Source organism: Loxodonta africana, chromosome 1 (genome assembly GCF_030014295.1).
Source record: "Loxodonta africana isolate mLoxAfr1 chromosome 1, mLoxAfr1.hap2, whole genome shotgun sequence".
In the NCBI taxonomy this organism is placed as follows: Eukaryota; Metazoa; Chordata; class Mammalia; order Proboscidea; family Elephantidae; genus Loxodonta; species Loxodonta africana.
Genome location: NC_087342.1, coordinates 206,292,287 through 206,317,491, shown reverse-complemented (window position 1 = coordinate 206,317,491; position 25,205 = coordinate 206,292,287). Strand labels below are relative to the sequence as shown.

Sequence of the window (25,205 nt, the reverse complement as noted above, 5' to 3'; positions counted from 1 at the left end):
AAGAACTGCCTTCAAGTAGATTCTGTCGCGTGGTGGGCAACCTCATGTGTCTCAGAGTAGGACTGTGCTCCATAGCATTTTCAGTGGTTGGTAGTTCAGAAGTAGATCTCCAGACCTTTCTTCTGAGCAATCTCGGGATGGACTTGAGCCTTCAATCTTGTGGTTAGCAGCAGAGCCCGATAACCATGTGTACCACCAGGCACTCCAATTAACATTATAACCCTTTGCCATCTTAGTCAATTCCCACTCATAGCGACACAGTAGGACAGAGTAGAGCTGCTTTATAGGGTTTTCAAGACTGTAAATCTTTACTATGATGTTAATGAGGCAGGATTAGAGCCAGTTATGTTAATGAGGCAGGACTCAGTCTACAAAATTAGGTTGTGTCTTAAGTTAATCTCTTTTGAGATATAAAAGAAAAGCAAGCAAAGAGACAGGGGGACCCTCATACCACCAAAAAAGCAGTACAGGGAGCAGAGCGCACTCTTTGGACTCGAGGTTCCTGCCCTGAGAAGCTCCTAGAGCAGGGAAAGATTGATGACAAGGACCTTTCTCCAGAGCCAACAAAGACAGAAAGCCTTCCCCTGGATCCAGCGGCCTGAATTCGGTCTTCTAGCCTCCTAGACTAAAAAAAAAAAAAAAGACTACGAGAGAATAAATTTGTTTGTTAAAGCCAGATAACTAAGACATCATTTCTTGTGATAAATTCGTTAAGAGAAATGCATTTTCTTAATACTAAATGCACATGAAAGAATAAATATTATGGGGATTTTGACTTAGTTTTATTTTTACTTTATTAAGTAATGTGGACTGACATTGGAGTTACTTAAGGTTTGATTAACATGGCTTTTTCAGGAATTTTTAATTTTTAATTTATTTTTAAATAATCTAAGAAATTTCAGTGGAATAAGATCAATATATAAATGTCTTTTGGCTGGAGAATATTATCCAAAATCTGTTATTCTTTTCTTCACATGGATAAAGTCAGAGAAAACATTAATGTAACAGTTGATCAAGAATGAGAAATCATTTTTTGGTCTTCTAATGAAGATTGGACCCAGGTTTTTACCACAGAATGTTTTTCATATTTCTTTAAATATATCTTCATGTATTAAGTTAGTCTTTGGGACTCTAAATATACAGAGAAGGTCTTGAACTGTATGTAGGAGGAAAAGCAACTGTTTCGAAATTGGTCAGATCTTTAATTTTTAAAAAACCTGTTTTATTTTTTTCTTGTTGGCATGGGTATGGAAAATAAAAATCAGAAGGTGAATTATATAATGAGATTCTTCTAATCCAGATCTGCCTTAGCCTTACATTGGTGCTCAGAGGAAAAAAATTCAGCCCATAGTGGGACCCAGTGAAATAGAGAGGCTTCTATGTGCAATATGATTGGGATTGCCCAAGAGATGTGGAACTAATTCCTTGGTGGCAATTTTGTATTAATTATCAAAGCAATATCCAAAGATCTTCTGAAAAATGGAAACCATTTCTAAATTCTTACATAGCTATTTACTTACTATGACACTCAGATCTGCAGGACATGAAGGCTGTATGGACTCGTTTCTACTCCTGTGTGCCACTGCCCTAGACCCCTATGTCCAGGCAGCTGTCTCCCAAACGTGTGTGAGAGGATGTGGACAGGTCACTATCCCTGAGGAAAAAAACATTCTTATGTTGAAAATGAGCCAGTAAATAATTGTCATATGTAGGTCGCCATGAGTCAGAAATGACTCAGTGGCAACTGGGTTAAAGAAATATGTGTGTGTGTGATATAATAAATTAAAAAAAAAATTTTTTTTTATATATATATATATATATGCATATACATATATCTTAGGAGCCCTGGTGGCGCAGTGGTTAAAGCAGTTGGCTGCTAACCTAAAGATCAAAGGTTCAAACTCAATCAGCCAATTCACGGGAGAAAGATGTGGCAGTCTGCTTCTGTAAAGATTTATAGCCTTAGAAGCCCTGTAGGGTCACTATGAGTTAGAATTGACTCGACAGCAGTGGGGTTTATATATTATTTATTGTAGGTGACATGACATGCCCTAGAACATAAATGGTTCCACCTTAAGTGCCTTAGTGTGACAGAAGATGATTGTGGGAGCTTAAACAGATTTCTTCTTGGGGCCCACATCCCCCTGTAAAATGGAGGGTTGGGGCCATGGAAGAGACTTCCCTGGTGTGTGTGCTGGAAGGGGAGCTGTTTTCTGGGCTCCTTCAGTGTCTGTCAGAGTTATAGACTCTCTCACAGTATCTGGACTCCTGGCTCTCCTCATTTTTGCACCCTCACAAAAGCATGTCAAAACTTGTCTTCAAGTTGATTCCAACTCATAGTGACCCAGTAGGACAGAGTAGAACTGCCCCATAGGGTTTCCAAGGAGCTGCTGGTGGATTCGAACTGCCGACCTTTTGGCTAGTGGCCGAGCTCATAACCACTGCACCACCAGGGCTCCTCAAGAGCATATAGCCACTTAGAAATCTTAACTTCCTTCCCTGCTATGTGATTTTTGATCCTTTTGTGATTTTTAAAATTCAGGTTAATGATAGTTTCATACTTGTTCTAGGTTGAAAGTATTTTTGAAACTGTTAGAATGCATTCTTAGCGGTATTTAAGGGAAGCTGTTGTTTTTCTTTTCTTTTGTTTTTTAATATGTAGAACCAAGTTGAATTGTATTTGCATTTTTTTTTAATAATTAGACCTGAATGTCTTCTCAAGGCAGTTTCTGTTAAAAATTTTATTTCAGAATTAAATATATGTATCAAATTATCTTGTTTATCAAATATGTATCTATATTTTATGTATTAAGTACATATTAATATACATTCATTAAGGAGCCCTGGTGGTGCAGCACTTTAAGTGCTGGGCTGCTAGCCAAAAGGTTGGCAGTTAGAACCCACCAGCTGCTCCTCGGGAGAAAAGGCAATTTGCTCCTGTGAAGTTTACAGCCTAGGAAATCCAAGGCAGGATTAAGGCATGTGAGGGCCCTAAACACTGATAATCTGTGGTGCCCCTTCCTCTGTTTACTCAAGTATACGAACAGGATGTGTGAGGTGTATATATATCTGTATGTGTGTGTGCCTTAGCTATTCGTGATACAACTTCTTTTTAAATGCAACTGTAGTATTAGTGATTGAAAGCAAAAGTGGTTTTTACCGTTTTAGTGGAATAAGATGAACTGGATTATGAAATTTTTAGTGGATGTGGGGTACTAAGATTTTTACTACATACCACATTTTCTACATAAAGAATATTCTACAACAAAGAAAATAAGTCAGTGAACTTAGTTGTTTCAACAAAATTCTGTTGATCTCCCACAATGAAAAATTGACTTTCACCAATTTTGCTTTAAACAGCTCATACTTCAGTTTTCATGCTTGTTTCCTAACAAATGCTATAATTATAAATGTTTATTAGAAAGAAATAGTATACTCCCAAGAGACCCACGGAGATAAGGAGTTTCAATTAACATGGGAGGGGGTCGTCGGAGACAGACATCAAGGCAGGTGTTGAAGTGGTAGGGACCTCAGAGCTTAAACAACCTTGCGCATGGGTGCACTGGTGCCCCTGTGTCAACTTAATTTCTGGCTGGCACGTTTTCACGCACTGGGGCTGGTACCAATTTCATATAGTGCTCTGCCAGTTCCCTTTCACTGCAATACTTGCTTTTCCTTATGTCCTCTCTGCTTGACATCTATGGGTCTTTGCTTTGGACAACTGGTGTCTCTGTTTTGTTGATGCCCTAAGAAAGTACTTACTTTGCTTATCGGGTAATCTGTCCTTGAGGAAACCCTATGGGGCAATTCTTCTCTGTCTTATGGGATCACTATGAGTCAGAATTGAATTGATGGCACACAACAACAGCAATATGTATGCATTAAATATCAGCTAACAAATTATACCATCATATTGAGTCAGTACTTATTACCTTAAATAATTACTGAAAGCTTTGGAAGATATTTTGATCCTCTGAAATTTTTATTGCTAATTTTCTAAATAAAGTTAAAACCATTCCTAGAAGTAGAAACGACACTTTTCAGATTTCTGAATATGTAAGCATGAATTAAAATAATTTACTAAGAATTATTCTTTGTGATGGATATTTATTAGGAGGTAGCTCAAACACATGGATGCGTGACAGCTTTGAGTAATGCCAATTAGCGCTGTTAGCTTTCTCATTCTGTCTGAATACTTCGTTCTGTTTTATTCATTAGTAAAATTACATCTGAAGACTTCATGCCAAATACTTTCTTTAATGGCTTTAATGAAAGATCGGTGTTGCCAAGAATTTACATTCATTTTTATTATATTTCATTGTATCCTTTAAAATACCTCTTAATTTCTGTTCTTAATAATTTCAGAAATATACTTTGTGCTTATGTTGCTAATCAAATCTATTTTTTATACAGGCAGATGGATGAGGATTGAAATTATAAATCAGAATTGGGTGGTATAGTTTTAACTGAACTAGAAAAACATGTTTGAAAAGCAATATAAGCAATGGAAAATAAAAATAGTGTAGAGTAGTATTTTGAATGTTAATCATACTCATGGACTTTTTTTTTTCTCTTAATTGATCCAAATCTAATTCTGCTTACTGGAGAAGATACTACTGTATCCAGCAATATCTGATAGTACTGGGAGTCTGAGGTGTGTTGGGAAGCCATATAAGAACATGTTCACTCTGAGATTCAGAATCTGGAAGCTCTCCTCAAGTTCCTACGTCTGTCATCTTCCTTAAGAGTCTTCAGAAATGCCAGAATTGATGTGTCATGTAACTAAGGCATGAGGGAAGTTTACATTCATTATGTATAAATAATTAACGACGATCTTATAGCGTCAGGTAATCCCTGGATAAAAGGCCTATCAAGACAATGACCAAAAGTGAACCTTTACTTTTGAGTAATCAAACTACTGTAATTCAAAGTTTATAGGAAAGGAAAGGATGTCCTTGACTTTAAGATTGCTTTAGCTTTTAAAAATAATGTATATTGTCAGTGAGTTCTTTTAACAACGGTTTTCGTATTACATGCATGTTTTTGCTTTTTCTTCTCTTGCCTTTCTTCCTTTACGTCCCTTTCTTGCCCTCCCATCCTTCCTGACATCTTATCCTTTCACAAGCAGATCTATCAGACTACTTCTGTTTCTCTCTGGCCTCACCCTTTCCTGCCATTGCAATGGGTGAACAGTCCTTACTCTCTTTATTGCTGTATTGCAAGTACTAATAACAAGACCTGGCACACAGTAGGCACTCAATATTGCTTAGTTGAATGAGTAAGGACAACCTTTCAAGGACTTCATTCCTACAATTTACCCCTCTTTCATTTGTATAATCAATTTTTTCTCTTTATTGCGTCTTAACTATTACACTAGTCCCCACTACAGATACAGAATGTGTTCCAAGACCCCCAGTGGTTGCCTGAAACTGCAGATAGTACCAAACACTATATATACTGTTTTTTTTCCTATACATACCTAACTGTGATAAAGTTTAATTTATAAATTAGGCACAGTAAGAGATTAACAACAATAACTGTGGCATATCTGAATTGCCAGCATCATTACTTTTGTGCTTTGGGGCCATTATTCTTAGAACCAAGATGGCTACTAAGTAACTAACAGGCATCAAGTGACTAAAGGGCAGGTAGTGTATATAGCATGGATATGCTGTAACAAAGGGATGATCCATGTTCCAGGCAGGATGGCTCCAGATTTCATCATCCTACTCAGAATGGCACACAAGTTAAAATTTATGAATTGTTTATTTCTGGAATTTTCCGTCTAATATTTTCAGACCGAGATTGACTGCGGGTAACTGAAACCATGGAAAGCGAAACCGCGGATAAGGAGGGACTACTGTATTATACAAACATGCTGTAGTTTCTCTCATGTTAAAGAAACCCCCCTTTGATATTTCATCCCACTCTACCTTCTGTCACATTTTTCTTTTTTTCTCTATGGTAAAACTTTTCCAGAGAAGTGTCCAGACTTGCTGTCTCCACTCTCTTTCCTTAAAATCTCTTTTGAACCTACTCCAAAAAAACTTTTATCCCTAGCGTGTTGATGAAACTACTCTTATTTAGTCCACCAGTTACCTCCATTTTGCCAAATCTAATGGTTAATTCTCAGGCCTCATCTTATTCAACCTCTCAGCAGCATTTGACATAGTTTATTATTCTTTCCTTCTCAAAACACTTTTTTTTTCACTTAGCTTTTATGGCACCACACATTCCTGGTCTTCTTCCTCCTCGCTAGCCATTGCTTCTCAGCCATTTGTTGGATCCCCTTTTTCCAGATGTCTGAATGTTGGTGGTGTAACCCTGTTGCTCACACTTGTACCTATGCTCCTCTGTAACAGACACACCAATTGGGTGATTTCATTGAGTCTCGTGGTTTTTAACGCCATGCATTGAAGTTTCCCTGTATTTATATCCGTAGTTCAGACTCATGCATTTATCTGCTTACTTTCCGTTTCCGCTTAATTGTCTTACAGATCTCAAATATGTCCAAATCAAAAGGTGTGATTTCCGCTTCACTCTTCCAAAAAAATACCTGCTTCTTTCATAGTTTTCCCTACCTCAGTAAAGCACAACTCCATGATACTAGCTGCTTAAGTCAAAAACTCTGGGCACATCCTTAGCTCTTTTCATATTTTCATACCATCAGCAAATTCTGTAGGATTACCAATTACTGAATGTCTTAGGCTAGATTCTCTAGAGAAGCCAAACCAGATTTAGATAAATCTCTCTCTCTATATAGAGAGAGAGATTTTTCTAAAGGAGATGGCTAACGTAGTTGTAGAGGCCGGCAAACCCCAAGTCCGTGGGTCAGGTGATAGGGTGCAGGCTTCTCCTGACTCATGTAGCTGCAGGGGCTAACAAACCCAAGATCCACAGTCAGACGGTAGGCTGCTGGCTCACAGCTATGAAGGCTGACAAATCCAAAATTGGCGGGTAAGACAGCAGGCTGCTGGCCCAAGTCCCAAGAACTGGAGGTCAGATGCAGAATCCAGGGCAGAGCAAAAGCCAGTGAGCTTTGCCGGAAAGTCCATATATATTGGATGCAGGCCACACCCCAAGGAAACGCCCTTTTAACTGTTATGGCTACTTACAGCAGATCCCATCATGGAGGTGATCACATTATATCAGATCTCATCATGGCGGTGTTCACATCATTACATAACTGCCAGAAAACATCATATCTGCCAAACCACTGAGAATCATGGCCTGGTCAAGTTGACATACAACCTTAACGGTCATGCTGAACCACCTGCAGAATCTCAATTCAGGCATCATGTAACTGTAAGGTCCGGGGCCTGTCCATGGGAGTCAGTGGCTGAGGCATGTTGGCAATGAGGTTGTAAAGGATCAGAGAAGGTGTTAGAGGCCGATACTGTGCATACTGAGTTCACCATGAAAGGTAACAAGTAGTAGTGAAAGGAGGCTGAGGTAGAATTGCAGAGGGGCAATGCTAAGTAACAGAGTTTGCTGTTATTGCATAGCTAATAGGAAATCACTAACACTTTTTTTTTAAGTAGAGGATTTTACAGTTAGGAATAAGAATCATACCTATATAGTCTTTTGTTAAATGGAGGATATATAGGTGATGTTGAAACCCATTTTCTAATTTATCACAATTGACCTAAAAAGAGAATATCTTAGACTAATTTCCATGGAAAAAAGAGACATTTTTTCAAAATTAGCATCAAATTGAAAAAAAAAAAAAAAACCCACCAACCCCAGATGGTTTCACAGGAGGATTCTACTAAAGCTCTTCAAGAGTTGGTAATACAAATAGTTGACACTGTTCCAGCGCAAAGAAAAAGAAGGAAAAGTGTAATTTCTTTTTAATGAATTAATTTAACTCTGATGCCAAAGCCTGACAGACTGCTTGAAGCAGAGTTAACTGGCCAGTCTCTCTCATGAATATTGACATTAAAAATCATAAATACAACAGTAGCAAGCATCATTTAGCAGCTCATTAAGAGAAGAATATTTCAGAATCAACCTGGGATTATTCCAGTAGTAAATGTATAAATGTTCAATATTAGGAATTCTAATCATATATTAATGATATTAGTAAAGCAGAAGGAAAAAAACTTAATCAAAATCATAGACACTGAAAAGGTATTTGATGTAATTTAACAACCATTCTTGATAAAATCCTCAATAAAATAGTAATAAGTGGATCCTCTCATATCTTAATAAAATTTATCTATCTTGGTCCCAAATACAACATACTTTTAACGGGACATTTTCATTAGAGTGAGGAATAAGGCAGGGACATTCGCTATCACTACTTCACATTGCACAGGGAGTACTAGCCAATGCTGTTAAAAAAAAAAAAAAATGAAGAATAAGAGGTTCAAAACTGGGGAAAGCTAAATTAAAAAAAACTGCTATAAATAGTAGAATTCAATGATGTAGTGAGGTATATAATGTATAGTAATCAATAACTTCCATGTCTACAAAGGCAAGTTAAAAGATTAATTGGAAAACATCTATGTAAAAATACCTATAACAGCGCAAATAACTAGGGATGAATTTAATAAGTCCAAGATCTCCATGAAGAAAACTTTAGAATACTATAAAAAAAATAGACAAAAATAATTAAACTTTGAATAAATAGCAAGACATACCATGTTCTTAGATAGAACTCAACATCAAAAAGCTGTTCTGCCCAAATTAATTTGTAAAATTAACACACTACCAATAAAAAGGTCAGTAGTTCTATTTTGTTCGGGCTTGGATCCCCGCTCCCCGCCCCCCCCACCCCAGAAGGAGGAGCGAGGACTAGAGATAAGTGAGTCCAAAGTTCATAGCTAAGAAAGCTCTAAAACTGAAGAGGGGTGAGGAAAGAGTACTGGCCTTACCTGTTATTAAAACATGAAGACTCAAGGAAATCCTCCAGTGTGGAACCTGATGGTACAGACCAGTAGAATCAGAATATTGAGAACAATATAAAGTCCAGAAATAATAGACCTAAATTTTTACAGGATATGACTGAATTGGCATTTGATACCAGGAGGAAATCAGTAACTGTAAATGGAGCCCCAAGCCAGCAATTCATGGTCTCCCATGTTAAAGAGACAAGACCTCTTATTCCAATTCATGTTCTTAAAATCCCTCTAGCAGTTGGGGTCATTTTAAGTATAGAATATGTAGAAGTCTGTTTGCAGGAAAAATTCTGTTGAGAAAACACTTTTCTTTATATTTCCTAGGTAGCATTAGAGATGGGGGGACTGTGAGGAGAACAGCGGAATGTAAGAAAAGACACATGAGTTAACAAATGCTTTGACTATAAAAGATCTTACCTCGAAAGAGTTGTTTGTAATGAAGCGTGCCTAATTTGAATCCAGCAAATATTAAGCATCTAACCCTGGTGGCGTAGTGGTTAAGTGCTAGTTCTGCTAACCAAAAGGTCGGCAGTTTGAATCCACCAGGCACTCTTTGGAAACTCTATGGGGCAGCTCTACTCTATCTTATAGGGTTGCTATGAGCCGGAATCGACTCGACAGCAATGGGTTATATGCTTAGAACAGAAGCATTCTCAGAAAATGAGAATTGCTATTAAGGCAAAGGTTAAGGACATATAAAGTAAGACAGTGGTCATCCATTCTGGTTATTTATATTGGCTCATCTTGAATAATTATTCTAATTATCCTAACACAGAGCACTTACCAAGTAGGATTCCACAATGTGGTTATGGTATGAAGAAAAGTATTTTGCTGATGATACCTAGATAAATTTTTGATATTCAAAGTGGTGATGTATTATACTGAGAAAAAGTTGTTTCTTAACGGTATATATCATGTCTATCATGTAAATATTAAAAATGCTACATGAACAAACACTGTCTGCACAGGAATTTAGAAATCCCCACAAAATACCTTTTTATTTAACTGCAAAATCAAAGAGTAAGACATTGCTTTAGTATTATTCTAGTCTTGACATTTTTTTCAAGGCAGTGTGTACCAAGTACCACCAATTACCAATTCAGGTAATTGAAGGAAGTTCAGTTTTAGGTGCCAAAATACTTCCTGTGAGTTAATAGGGAATTTCTCCCACTGCCTGTGTTGGAGGTTATACTCGATGATGTGTTCACTGAATCAGGAAAACATTTACAGAGGCCCCGTTGTCTCAGCAGAAGGGATGTCAATCATGCGTTACTCAATCTCTTACGTAAAATCCACCTACAAAGAGATGAAATAGATTGGGATTTGGGGCAATAAATGGTTGGCTTTAATGGCACTGATCGAAGGTGAAATTTACTTTGCTATTTCCTGTTATACTTTGGACTGGCATCTCAAGTTTCAGCTTAAGGCCTCATTGAAAGAAAAATTTTAAATCAAAGGAGGATGTCTAAAAAGAGAGAGGGCAGAGCCTTGCTGTTGTAACTCAAAATGTAGGAGAGGCTTATATAACATGGTGGTTGAGTGCACAGGTTTGGAGTGGCTTTTCCATCTGTCGGTGCTATATGGCCTTGAGTATGTTGCTTCCCTCTGTGAGCTTCAGTTTCCTCAGCTATAAAGAGCTATAAACCATATGTCCCGGTTTGTTCAGGACAGTCCTGGTTTACAGCTGCTCTCCTGTGTAATTATTAATAGCACTCTTCTTGATTCTCGGAAACCCTGGTGGCTTAGTGGTTAAGTGCTACGGCTGCTAACCAAAGGGTTGGCAGTTCAAATCCACCAAGTGGTCCTTGGAAACTCAATGGGGCAGTTCTACTCTGTCCTGTAGGGTCACTATGAGTCAGAATCAACTCGACGGCACTGGGTTTAGTTTGTTTTTTTTTTTTTTGGTTTTGATTCTCATTTGATTTTTTTTTTAATTGTGCATTATGTGAAAGTTTACAGAGCAAATTAGTTTCTCATTCGATAGTTTGTACATAAAGTTTTTCATGACCTTGGTTTCATTCTCCACAATGTGTCACCACTCTCCCCATTTCCACCCTGGGTTCCCTGTTTTCCTTTTGTCCTGATTTTCTACCTGTTCCTGCCTTCTCATCTTTGTTTTTGGGCAGATGTTGCTCTTTTGATCTCGTATAATTGATTGTTCTAAGGAGTACGTTCCTCTCGGGTGTTGTTGTTTATCTTTATGCGCTCGTCTATTGTTTAGCTGTGTGGTAGTGTCCAGGAATGGCTTCAGTTCCAGGTCAGAAGGGTTTCTTAGGGTCATAGTCTTGGGGGTTCCTCCAGCCTCTGTCAGACCAGTAAGTCTGGTCTTCTCTGTGAATTTGATTTTTCATTCTCCAATTTTTTCCCATTCTGTCCATGACACCCTCTGTTGTGATCCCAGTCAGGGAAACTGGTAGTGGTAGCTGGGCACCATTCTTCTGGTCTCAGAGTTATGTAGGCTGTGGTTCATGTGGTCCATTAGTCCTTTGGATTAACTGCTCTTTTGAGCCTTTGGTTTTCTTCACTCTCCTTTGCTCCAGACAGGAAGAGACCCAGAGTTGTACCTTAGATGGCCACTCACAAGCTTTTAAACCCAGACACTACTCGTCAAAGTAAGATGCAGAACATTGTCTTTATGAAGTATGTTATGCCAGTTGACATAGATGTCCCCCAAGTGTATGGTCCTTTTTCTTCTTACCTAGGAACTTTATCCCATGAGGTGTTTGGTTACATCTAAAAGGTTTCCCTGACTGTACCCTTTATGTGCCCTATATAAGGCACACCTAGAGACAGGTATATAGGAATATCCACCCTCGAACTTACGCCTGCCATTTGGTATGTTCCTTTACATCCTCCCATACCCCTTGGTGTATCTATTTACCTATTCATTCATTCATAAATTATTGTTTGTTAATACTACTGTTGGCAGAATTGTCCTAAGCTATAGTAATTGCCGTAGTTGCCCTTTATTCGCATTCCTCTCAGTGTCCTCTCTTCCCTTGGTCATGTTGTGTTGACTTCTCTCATATTATGTATTGTCTTTCCCTTTGCCAATATTAACTTGCATCTTCTATCTAATTGGTAATTTTCACTCCATCCCTCTTCTGTCCCTGGTAACCATCAAAGCATCTCATTTGATTTTCATAATAAATTACATGGCTACGCTAACCTGTCTTGGAAGGTTATCATAAGGTTGAAGTAAGTTAATGAATGTAAAACCCTTAGCACAGTGCCTGGTACATAGTATATGCTCAATTAATGGTAATTAGTATTATTAAGCTACTTATTTTTCCAAACCAGAGTTCAAAGAAAATGACTAATGGACAATGTCTGTTTTTATGATGACCACTCTCTCAATCATTCTAAGTATTTTAATCCACCCACATCAAATTTCCATCCTAAAGCAATAATTTAGGGGTTTCAGCAGCTACTAAAAAAAGTTTCTAATCATTGTGACTTCATGGGTTAACTGTATGCAGAACTACCAGTTAGTTACTATTACTAACTCTTAATATTAGTATAACACTTTATAACAATTTCAGAACTTTTTCATGAATTTCCTTTTCCACAAGAAAGAGCTTCCTCATGAAATAGATATTTTAATAATAACTTGATAATTATTACTATCATTTTAATGATCTGGAAACCAAGGCTCAGAAATAGGAAATGATTTTCCCAAGGTCACATGGCTGGAGGGCATCCGGGCCAGGACATGAATGCAGGGGTTCTTCTCACTTTATATTCCATTTCTTTGCAGTACACCATATTGGTCAAATAAAAGGACGGGGTTACTAACTTACCCGTATTTCTTCTCATTATACCCACTCTTGTCATCTCTCATTCCATCTTTGACTTGTCATTCATTCATTCGTTCTTTTTTTTTTTCCCCAAAAAACCATGTAATTGCTGCTTGGTCTCAGTATACAGACAGTCTAGAAAACCTTTTTTTTTCTTCTTTTTGTAATTTTTTTTGTGCCTTAAGTGAAAGTTTACAAACTAAGTCAGTCCCTCATACAAAACTTTATATACACCTTGCTATATACGGCCAGTTGGTTTCCCCCTAATGAGACAGCACACTCCTTCTCTTCACCCTATGTTTCCATGTCCATTCAGCCAGCTTCTTTCCCCATCGGCCTTCACATCTCCCCTCCAGACAGGAGCTGCCACATAGCCTCATGTATCTACTTGATCCAAGAAACCCACTCCTTACCAATATCATTTTCTGTTTTTAGTCCAGTCTGATCCCCGTCTGAAGAGTTGGCCTCGAGAATGGTTCCTGTCTTAGGCTAATAGAAGGTCTGGGGACCATGACCTCTGGGGTCTCTCTGGTCTCAGTCAGAGCATTAAGTTTGTTTTTTTTTTACTAGAATTTGGGGTCTGCATCCCACTGCTCTCCTGCTCCTTCAGGATTCTCTGTTGTGCACCCTGTCATGGCAGTCATTGGTTGTAGCTGGGCACCATCTATTTTTTCTGGTCTCAGGCTGATGTAGTCTTTGATTTATGTGGCCCATTCTAGAAAACATTTTTGATGACTCTAAATGCAGTCATTTGTTACTGAGTCTCATCGTGTGTCATGTCAGGACACAGTGGGAATACACAGGAGTTGATGCTAGCTCCATGTGCTCGCTGCTGTGCAAAACATGGCACCCTGTTACTCTCCCATTACAGGCAAGGGTGAGAAAATCTGGGTCTATCATTTGTAGGTCTTTGTACACTCAAAACATTGAGGGTCTCCTGTAACCTGTTTGGTTACACACATCTAATGACACTGTAGTGAGGCATTATTCGTATCTGCCTTCCCTTCTAGGTTGGAGGGCAGCATCCTGGTCTTGTTGGTCTCTGTATTCCCAACGTGGAGCTAAGCACCTGGCACATCAAGGGCTCGACAACTCACAGCAACGATGCAGCATAACTTTGATTGTGCCCATGTCACTGATGAGGAAAACTGTGTCTCGGAGAGAGTATGTTACTTGCTTAAGATCACATAGATTTTTAAATACTGAAAGCAAGATCTCTCTTTTTAAAACAGTTTTATTGAGGTGCAATTAACAAAAAATAAATTGTACGTATTTAATGTGTACAATTTGATAAGTTTTGACATGTGTGTACACATAAAACCATTGCTACAATCAAGGTAGTGAACATACCCATCACCTCCAAAAGTGAAACCAGGATTTCAATCCAGATGTATGACTCTGAAGCCCATGTTTTCCCTCCCACAATGAGTATATGGTGGAATAGAACCCTTGCTGCAGTCCTTTCCTCCTGTCCATTCTCTTATGGGGAATTATTGAATTGATGAGATACTGTAAAGAACATCTTTTATAACCCACTCGTCCATCAATAGAGGAATGGATAGATAATGGGTTGTATGTACATGTCTGTCGGTCTACATTGCACTTGCAGACAGGCTGTGCCTCAGACTTCCAAGCAGCCATTAGATTGCTAGGAATGAGACATATACACCCACTGGCATCAACCACTCTATGAGAGCTATGTTTATGATCGAGCCAATTATATGAGACACTTACACAGTATTGGCAAAGTGAAAGCCATTATTATAGAAAGCAAACAGTAAACAATGACAACAGATTCTTAAAAGAGGAAACACCCTTTGCCAAATTACCCATGTCCTTTCTTATGTCACTGGACAGGCATGCTGTGGTTCAGATCAGGTGCTGTGTTCATGTCACTGCTGCCTCTGGCTGCCACTATGCTGCTCGGGAGCCTACATGGCTCCTGAGGCTTCTGCTCTGCCACTGGGTCTCACTGGCCTCTGCCACCAGTGCCCACCACGCTACCTGGGCCTGCAGGGCTCTCTTGCTGCCGTGCTATCCCAGCCCATACTGCCAGGGGAGAGGATGGAACATGTGCAACCCCTGTACAAGGCACAGCCAGGCATCTCTTACCCTGCACAAGCAAGTGTGACAAATGTTTTAGCTCCACTGGCAAGCCTCCAGGAAACCCTGGTGGCTTAGTGGCTAAGAGCTACTATGGCTGCTAACCAAAAGGTTGGCATTTCAAATCCACCAGGTGCTCCTTGGAAACCCTATGGGGCAGTTCTATCCTGTCCTATAGGATCGCTATGAGTTGGAATTGATTGAACGGCAATGGGTTTGTTTGGTTTTTTTTGTTTGTTCGTTTGGCAAGCCTTCTGCCCAGAGGCATCCAGCTCTGCCCTGCTGTAGGGAAACCCCTGAATAAGATCCTCTGAGGTGGACCCTGCACAGGGCACATTCAGGCCTCTGCCCTGCACAGACAAGTGTTACAGCCTTTTTAATTCTGCTGGCAAGCAACCTTCCTGCCTGAAGATGCTCAGCTCTCACTCCGTGGGCTGGGAAGCCCACCACAGCCATCTCTCACTGTCTTCAGTGTTAGGGGTCTTTTTTCAGGGTCTGAGAGGTTCTCAGAACAGGAACATCAGGTCTTTGGTCTAAAGGACGTGCCTCACTCTAGGCGCTTCTTGATAGTGGTGAGATCCCCTTAGACCTCCATGAGATTGGCTCTTATGTAAGCCTGCCTACTCCTTGTCAATTTCAAGACATGGTCTTCCCACCAGGATCACAAACTGACCAATCCTCTTGGTAGGCCACAGTCACTTAATTTGCATAGCAAACTGACCAATCCCCTCAGTGGACCATAAATCACTGTTTGCATAGTCCCAGCCAGTCATTTTGTGGGAGACACAGAGCATGCCTAGAAAGGCTGTATAAAAGTGATTTGTTGTACTGCATGAGTTATTGGAATGGAATAGTATACCCCAGTGAAATGAATGAATTATACATTCATTCAATTATATAACATGGATGGGTCTTGGAAACATAATGGTGAATAAATAACACTACAAAGAGAATGATACCATTTTTCTATATACAGGTCAAAATAAATCTAAACATATGGTTTAGACATATTTATATACACACATCACAAAAAGTAAGAATGATTGACACAAAATTCAGGATAGTATTTATCTCTGGGGAGGTAGTGAGAAGATGGAGTCAGGGAGGCGAGATGGGATCAGAGAGGTGAATCGCAGTATTTTAGGTCACGGATTGAGTAGTGAACTCTCCAAAGTTGATTAGGTTGTGTCATATCATTTCTTATACTAAGAAGATAATGTTAAAAAAAGAAATAACTATATCAATTTAAACACTTATGCTCTAATTAAATATTTCCATTATTTTGTGGGAAAAAAAAAAAGCCCTTGCTGTCGAGTTGACTCTGACTTATAGAGACCCTATAGGACAAAGTAGAACTGCCCCATACAGTTTCCAAGGAGCGGCTGGTGGATTTGACCTGCCAACCTTTTGGTTAACAGCCGTAGCTCTTAACCACCATGCCACCAGACTTAGTAGGGGATCATCTAAATCCAAAATGTTCTCATTCAGCATGCTAAGAAATTTTAGAGCTCTTGATAAATGGATTAGGTCTGTGGTAAAGGAACAAACATATTGAATAGGAGAGAAGGAATGATTAAAGTTATTTAATAATGTGACTGTGGAAATCACCTCCTTCCAGACCTCATGGAGTTGCTAGATGCGCCATGAACTGTGCTCCTGTATCGATCCCTTTCTTCCACTGCCACCTCCCTTTTTTTTTTGGCTCTGGGTGGGGGTCGGGGAAGAATGGAAATAGGTCAGAGTTTCATGTCTATGTAAAAAAAAAAAAAAAATCAGATGAAAAAGCATATACCTAAAAAAGACTGCAAAGGTTTTGGCACCTAATAAAACTCTTTAGAATCTTGAAAACCAAGAGATATTTAATTCTGGAAGGAAAAAAACAGAAGACTGAGTAAGTTATTCTGCAAAAAGGGTCGCAATGTTTGTTGGTGTTAGAGCACTAGCTCTACATAGACCTGGAGTTAGAACACTAGCTCTGTATAGACCTGGAGTTAGAGCACTAGCCCTACATAGACCTGGAGTTAGAGCACTAGCCCTATATAGACCTGGAGATAGAGCACTAGCTGTATATAGACATGGAGTTAGAGCACTAGCTCTGTATAGACCTGGAGATAGAGCACTAGCTCTATATAGACCTGGAGTTAGAGCACTAGCTCTGTATAGACCTGGATATAGAGCACTAGCTCTACATAGACCTGGAGTTAGAGCACTAGCCCTACATAGACCTGGAGATAGAGCACTAGCCCTACATAGACCTGGAGATAGAGCACTAGCTGTATATAGACGTGGAGTTAGAGCACTAGCTCTGCATAGACCTGGATATAGAGCACTAGCTCTATATAGACCTGGAGTTAGAGCACTGGCTCTATATAGACCTGGAGTTAGCGCTAGCTCTGTATAGACCTGGAGATAGAGCACTAGCTGTATATAGACGTGGAGATAGAAAACCAAAAGGGAAGAACACCCTCGGCATTTTTCAAGCTGAAAGAACTGAAAAAAAATTCAAGCCTAGAGTTGCAATAGGGAAGAATTCTATGGGAAAAATATTAAACGGTGCAGGAAGCATCAAAAGAAGATGGAAGGAATACACAGAGTCACTGTACCAAAAAGAATTGGTCGATGTTCAGACATTTCAGGAGGTAGCATATGATCAAGAACCAATGGTACTGAAGAAAGAAGTCCAAGCTGGACTGAAGACATTGGTGAAAAACAAGGCTCCAGGAATTGACAGAATACCAATTGAGATGTTTCAGCAAATGGATGCAGTGCTGGAGGTGCTCACTCATCTATGCCAAGAAATTTGGAAGACAGCTATTTGGCCAACCGACTGGAGGAGATCCATTTTTATGCCTATTCCAAAGAAAGGTGAATTCAGAAATTATCTGACAAAATCATTAATACCACACAAAAGTAAACTTTTGCTGAAGATCTTTCAAAAATGGTTGCAGCAGTACATTGGCAGGGAACTGCCAGAAATTCAGACTGGATTCTGAAGAGGATGTGGAACCAGGGATATCATTGCTGATGTCAGATGAATCCTGGATGAAAGCAGAGAATACCAGAAAGATGTTTACCTGTGTTTTATCGACTATGCAAAGGCATTTGACTGTGCAGATCATAACAAGTTGTGGATAACATTACAAAGAATGGGAATTCCAGAACACTGAATTGTGCTCATGAGGAACCTGTACATAGATCAAGAGACAGTCATTCGAACAGAAGAAGGGGATACTGCGTGGTTTAAAGTCAGAAAAGGTGTACACCTTTCACCATACTTATTCAGTCTGTATGCTGAGCAAATAATCTGAGAAGCTGGACTATATGAAGAACAGGGCATCAAGATTGGTGGAAGACTCATTAACAACCTGTGTTTTGCAGATGACTCAACCTTGCTTGCTGAAAGTGAAGAGGACTTGAAGCACTTCTGATGATCAAAGAGCACCACCTGAAGTGTGGATTAAACCTCAACTTAAAATAGATATCCTCACAGCTAAACCAATCAGCAACATCATGATAAATGAAGAAAGGATTGAAGTTGTCAAGGATTTCCTTTTACTTGGATCCAGAATCAACACCCCTGGAAACAGCAGTCAAGAAAACAAATGACACATTGCATTGGGCAAATCTGCCACAAAAGACCTCTTTAAAGTGTTGAAAAGCAAAGATGTCACTTTAAGGACTAAGGTGCGCCTGACCCAAGCCATAGTGTGTTCAATCACCTTATATCCATGAGAAAACTGGACAATGAATAAGGAAAACTGAAGAATTGATGCCTTCAAATTATGATATTGGCAAAGAATACCAAATGTACCATGGACTGCCAAATTATGATATTGGCAAAGAATACTGAATATACCATGGATTGCCAAAAGAATGAACAAATCTGTCTTGGAAGAAGTACAGCCAGATTGCTCCTCAGAAGCAAGGATGGCAAGACTTTGTCTCACATATTTTAGACATGCTATATATTTTTTTTTTATCAGGAGAAATCAGTGCCTGGGAAGGGACATCATGCTTGGTATAGAGAGTCAGCAAAAAGACGATTGACACAGTGGCTGCAACAGTGGGCTCAAGCATAACAATGGTTATGAGGATGGCACAGGACTGGGCAGTGTTTTGTTCTGTTGTACATACGGTCTCTATGAGTCAGAAGTGACTCGACGGCACCAAACAACAATATAGATCTATAAGTGCTTGTTATGTTTGTTTTTATGCAATGATAATTAAATAAATGCTAAGTTTTTTAAGTTTAGCTCTGGTTATAACTAGGTTTTCTAATTTGAAAAAGTTAAAGCAAATTAAAAAAAAAAAAAAACCTGGGCTACTTTGTTTCACAGTTAATCCCACTATTGGGTAGCTTGGCTGTTCAGACAAGGAAACCACATGTCAGCCACACTGCCCATCCGGTGGGAGCTTGTCGGATTTCCAGACCAGACTTAGTAGGCGCAGCAATGCAGGACTTACAGCATCCAAATACCACAGAGTTACTGCTGGCAGTTCAGGAAGGTGATCTCCTCTCCAAATTAAGCCATTTGAAATTAAAGGAAATTAAGGAACTGTGGTTCCTTAAGCTTCATTTGTGACTCTCCATCCTTCCAGGATCAAGGTGTGGGATATTGATGAACCTTATAGACCAACTGACAGGTCTCACTCTCCATTTAAGTTCTGGAAGGCAGCCAATTTAAAACTCAATACTTAAAAAAAAAATTGTAATTCAACCCATATTCAGGGATTCCATGAGCATAAAGCATGTAGACACTGCATGAGTCATTCTGTTTTCAGCATAGAGCAAAATTAAGTGAGTTACTTATAATGTCCATCTGGTAACTGACAGAACCAGGGTGCTGATACATACTGTCTTTTACTCTGAAGGACAGTGTTCTAGCCACTACACTACACTGTGGACTTTTAAAGATTTAAAAAAGGTTCTGTTCTTCTTTAGAGATATAAATGGGGGTTTTATTTTTAGACCATAAAACTTAATATTTTTTTTTTTGTAAATATTGCCAAGTTGTTACCTTACACTGTTGAACAGCAGAGACTTTAAGGCCAGGTTTGTCTACTTGCAAACTTCCCAGAAGTAAAGTTACGTTACTTCCCTGAGTCTGCATTTCCTTATTTATAAAATGCAGCTGGCGCTGTGAAGGTTAAATGAAGTCATAATTCCTAGAAAGCTGCAACCCAGAAACAGGAGTATAACAACAGTTAATAAATGGTGACTCTTGTAACCAAAATTCTGAAATAATTTTCTATGGGATTCTGATGTAAAAAATTATCACTACTGGACAACAGACATTCCTTTCTTCATTTTTTTTATTTGTTTTGTTTTAATTTATTCAGCAGATATTTACCGAGTACCTGCTTTATGATAAGCACTAATGTATGAGCTAGGGAATAGAGAACAAAAACAGATGAAAACTGCCCTCATGGAACTTACATTCTCTTGGAAGAAAACAAACAAGATGAGTAAAATATAGGTATGTTAGTGATATGTACTTAAAGAAAGAAAGCAGGGAAGGGGGATAAAACATGTGTGGAAGAAGCTGATATTTTAATAGGGTAAACAGAAGGAGATTTTTCACCTGAAGGAAAAGAAGAGGCTATGTGTGTGGATGTCTAAGCATTTCAGGTGCACATGGGAACAAGTGCAAAGGCCCTGAGGCAGGAGTGTGCAAGGAACTACATGGAGGTTGGTGAGGCTGAAGTAGAATAAATAAGGATAGGAGGAAATGAGGCCAGAGGGATAACAGTGGGACCAGTTGGTGCACTGTGTAGGTCATAGGACTTAGAGGGGCTTGAGTAGACTAATGATGTGATTTGACTTGCATTTCAAAAGGATCCTTCTGAATGCTGTGTTGAGAGAAGGCTTGGGTGGGAGAAGAGAGGAGGAGGCTAGTCAGCAAGGGCAGAAGCACAGAGGCTGTTTAAGAGGCTAATGTTGTAATCCAGAACATCAGAATATCCATGTTGATGGAGTAATTATGATGTGTTCTGTCAGTGAGATGCTGGAATTTTTCCTGTCACTGCTGTGTGTATAAACACCAGGAGAGATGGGAGCCATATCATTCCAGAAGTTGTACCATCCTGGTTTTTTATTTTTCCTCAGTAAATTTTAGTACTATTTAACAGTCCCATTTGCCTATAACTTTATCTGTGCCCTGTTTGTCTGAGACGTTTTCTTGGAAGGGAAAAAGCTCTTTGTATATATATAAAATGGACTATCTTTGTCCTTGTCATACTAGAGCCATCCCTGGTGATCGCCCATGGCAACAGAGGAAACAGTGAAGTACTGTTTCATTGTGATGGTTATTGATTCTGACCCTGTCAGTTAACTAAAGAAAAGAAGGTAACTGGGGCTGATGAGCACCATTGAGACGTGTGCAAGGGTAGAACAGTGCTTCACTCGTCACCCTTGGCAGATGTCACAGGAACAGGGAACCCTCTCTGCAGGATGTCGCACCATCACCTTGAAGCTTTACTTTTCCTTCTTTTCAACTGTAATTTGGTTAGGATATGCTTTTTTTTTCTCTTCAAACTCTTATGCTATATTTCAACATTGCCTGAAAAAATATTTCTGTGTTTATATCAGAAAACTGGAATAACCTTTTAACTTACCAGATTGAGATTCACCCTAACACACGTGACTTTTTACATGCATTGTCGTGAAATTCTCAGATAAAAGTAGTTTTCATTTACAAGAGTGTATCTCGCCTTAAGGGTTGTTGTTAGGTACCATCAGGTAAATTCCAACTCGTAGAGACCCCACTTGACAGTAAAACTGCCTCATAGAGTTTCCTTGGCTGTAATCTTTAGGGAAGCAGATCCCCAAGTTTTTCTCGCACAGAGTAGCTAGGTGGATTCGAGCTACCAACCTTTCAGTTAGCAGCCAAGTGCTTAACCATTTGCACCATCAGGACTTCTTAAGGTTAAGGGAGAGAATATGTGCTCTAAATTAAGCTTAGCAGCAGTGTTAAAACAGCAGAAAGGCTGGAAATAATTGATTTAACATCAGTATGGTTTGGCGTGGTGGCAAAGTGGTTAAGCGTTTGGCTGGTAACCAAAAGGTCAGCAGTTAGAATGCACCAGCCGTTCCTTGGAAACCCGATGGGACAGTTCTACTCTGTCCTACAGGGTCTTTATGAGTCGGAATTAGACTCGACTGCAATAGCAGTGGTATTGTTTGGCTACTGCTGCTGATTCAAACGTGCCTTTGACTTTTAATGGTCCGTGTGAGTTGTAACAATGTTACCAGAATTGTATCAAACATTAATGGATATAGTATAATTTCGTTTCACAATAAGATGCCAGCGACATCTACTTAGTTTATAAACTGAGTTTATTTCATTGTCAGTTTAATTACAAATATTATTCACATTTTTCTTGGATGGGAAAGAAACTAAATTTATTATTTTACATGTTTTATATGCTAGGAATATAAAGTTAAAATATATCATGATATCTGGTTATATTTATTTTATATTTTTTATTTCCACAATGCCTTTATTATCTGTAGCCTCCTTGCAATAAAATAAAATTAAAAAAGGTGTTAGTCAAGTCATGATTTTGCTTTTCTCGAGTCACAGTCATATGACCTCCGCTTTCCTCGTATCCCTGATATTTAACAGTTTTAAACATGTTGCTCTGATGACGTATCATCTCCTTAGATCCTAACAGTGACCCTGTGGGATACGGAAACAAAAAAAAAAAAAACCATTGTCGTTGAGCTAATTCTGTAGCAACCTTATAGGATAGAGTAGAGCTACCCCACAGGGTTTCCAAGAAGTGGTTGATGGATTTGAACTGTCAACCTTTTGGTTAGCAGCCAACCTCTTACCCACTGCGGAAGATAAACCAAAAACCAAACCCAGCGCTGTTGAGTCGATTGCGACTCATAGCGACCCTACAGGATAGGGTAGAACTGCCCTATAGAGTTTCCAAGGAGTGCCTGGTGGATTTGAACTGCCAACCCTTTGGTTAGCAGCCGTAGCACTTAACCACTACGCCACCAGGGTTTCTGCAGAAGATAGGCAGACTTTACAACGATGGAAACCTCAAGATTCAGGAGCAGCCCAAGGTCACTTGACCAATAAAGTGTACAGGGAATAGACTCAGTTCTTTAAATTCTTAGTCTAGGACCCTATCCCCAGCACCAGACCATTTTCCTAAGTTCTTGTGTAGTCCCTTTCAGACTTAGTTCTTGGGTAGTCCCTTTCAGACTTAGTTCTTGGGTAGTCCCTTTTAGACTACAGCTCTCGTAGTTGTAGAGCGAATATAGTTTGTAGTGTGATGAGTTCAGTGGTAGCAGTGCACGGTGATGACAGTTTTTCTAAGAGCATGAGTTTTCTACGTGATGCACTTCTGTAGGTTTTCTTACCTGTATCCTCTTTGAAACGTGTAATAAATCCAGAAAGGCACCAAAACGTGCTCTTTCGAAATAGATAAATCCTCCCAAACATAATGTTGAGGGAAAGAAGTAAGAATGTATGGTATGATTCCTTTATATAAAGTTCAAATACAGGCACATCTAAGGTGTGATGTTAGAAGTCAGGATAGCAGTTACCCTTGTCTAGAGGTGTAAGGATAGGGGCAGTGTGAATTGATCTGAGTGCTGGTTGCACAAATATTCCCTTTGGGAAGATTCAATGACTTTTTCTTCTCCAGTAAAGTTCTTTTTAAATGCCTTAGTTTCATAAGTGGTAGCTCAGTTTAAATGCTTTAGACTTAAAGAGCTGTGGTTATATTTTTACTATTTTTTTATTATATACTGCCATTTCCCCACCAAAGTCAATTTCCTTTCGTTGTTCTTCCTAAGCATGTTGCATTTATTTTGAGTTCTGAGAGTTTCCTTGTTACAGAGCCAGCCACTGTGGGGCCGTGTTGAAGCCCATCATAAAATGCGTGCCAAAAGAAGTTTCTTGCCTACACTTTTTAAGGTGTTACGGGAAGAAAGGTATTGAAGAAGGGCTCTTCAGTTAGAATGATAATCTGTGTCAAAACATACACTGTGAGGAATGTTCCCATGGAATTCTGATAAGGCTCAGCACAGAACTTTAGTCAGCTGCTTATAAATTTAATAATTTAACAGTGATTTTTTTTTTTTCCATATAAGTCGTTTCAGAAAAATACAAATAGTCGAGCAACAATGGCTACTTCATTTTAGAAATGTCCCTCGAGGTCAGAGCCTAAAGGAAATAAGATTGAAGCTAGAAATTTCTTTGAGCAAAACTAAATTTTAATAAGAATAGAAGTGATGGCCACAGCCATAATGTTTCCACACGCTTTCTGACCACAGTAAATGCGGGAAAAGCAGGAAGAACTTAAAAGATTTTTGCGGGTCAGTAAAGCCTTTTGCCATCCTCATAGTTTAGAGTGTAAGGCCAGTGTGAATCATACATATTATGGATCATGTTCAGTATGGCGAAATCATTGCCTCTGGTCCTAAAGGTGACTGATTATTTTGGGCTTGATTTCAATCACTCTTTTTTTTTTTTTTTTAAATAAGTAATGTGTTTTTAAATGTCTGCCAGGTATTTACATGCTATGGCTTTTTCTTTCTTTTTCTCCCCCTGTAGTATTCTGTTTCTTCGTCAGAAGAGGAAAGACTTATTTCCATCAGGAGACCTAAAACGCCAACCTCAAGCGACTTCTGTGACCTTAATACTCAAACGAACTGGACCAAGTCGCTTCCGTTGCCAACACCAGAAGAGAAGATGCGACAGCAAGCCCAAATAGTACAGGCTGATGTGGTTCCTATTAACGTAACTGGTACGTTTTCTATTCAGGCAGGGTCAAAAGGTGCTTGGGAGAATGACTATGGCTTTTGTTCATTGTATGCTCTTAGCATTTCGTTTATACCTCAGAGGGAAATAGCTGTGGTCTGGCTTCGTGGCCTTTGTTTAATGAAGGCGATACTAAGACGTGTATGTGTGTGCGTATGCAGTGTGTGTATTGCCTGTGAGACTAGAAGACTACATCACCAAAGGCTGGCATCAGAAAACTTGATGATTCAACCATTCATCTCAAGAAAGTATGTCTTTTTTAATTAACTTGCTTTTTCAAAGGGTTATTTTAAGTAACATTATAGAAGTAAAGAAACAATAATAGTTTTACGTTTCTGAATGACAGATTTTCTTATCTTCTAATTTTCTCAAGTAGAAAAATTACTTGAAATAAAAATATTAAGTGAAATAACAATATGATTATAAAAAATATTATTTAAAAGATCTAAGAGGATGGTAAACTTACCTTTCGATGTCCATAATTTGAATTCCAACATCACCCAGTAAGAATTAACTCGTTTGAAATACAAAATTTTTAGAATATGTTAAGCTGGAACCTGAACTTCAAGCTCTTTTGGACTATTTTACTCAGGTTTAAAGCATCTGTGATTATGTGACAAATAACA

The 25,205-nt window shown here is 39.0% G+C and overlaps 1 protein-coding gene across 2 annotated transcripts in view; it reads left to right on the top strand.

The window, feature by feature from the left end:
* Window positions 1-25,205, top strand: part of NHSL1 (NHS like 1) — an 80,158-nt gene that overhangs the window by 34,132 nt on the left and 20,821 nt on the right. For both annotated transcript variants that reach the window (XM_023554088.2, XM_023554041.2), the window contains one exon: window positions 24,373-24,565. In XM_023554088.2, the coding sequence (XP_023409856.2) occupies window positions 24,373-24,565 (193 nt within the window). The remainder of the gene's footprint in view (window positions 1-24,372; window positions 24,566-25,205) is intronic.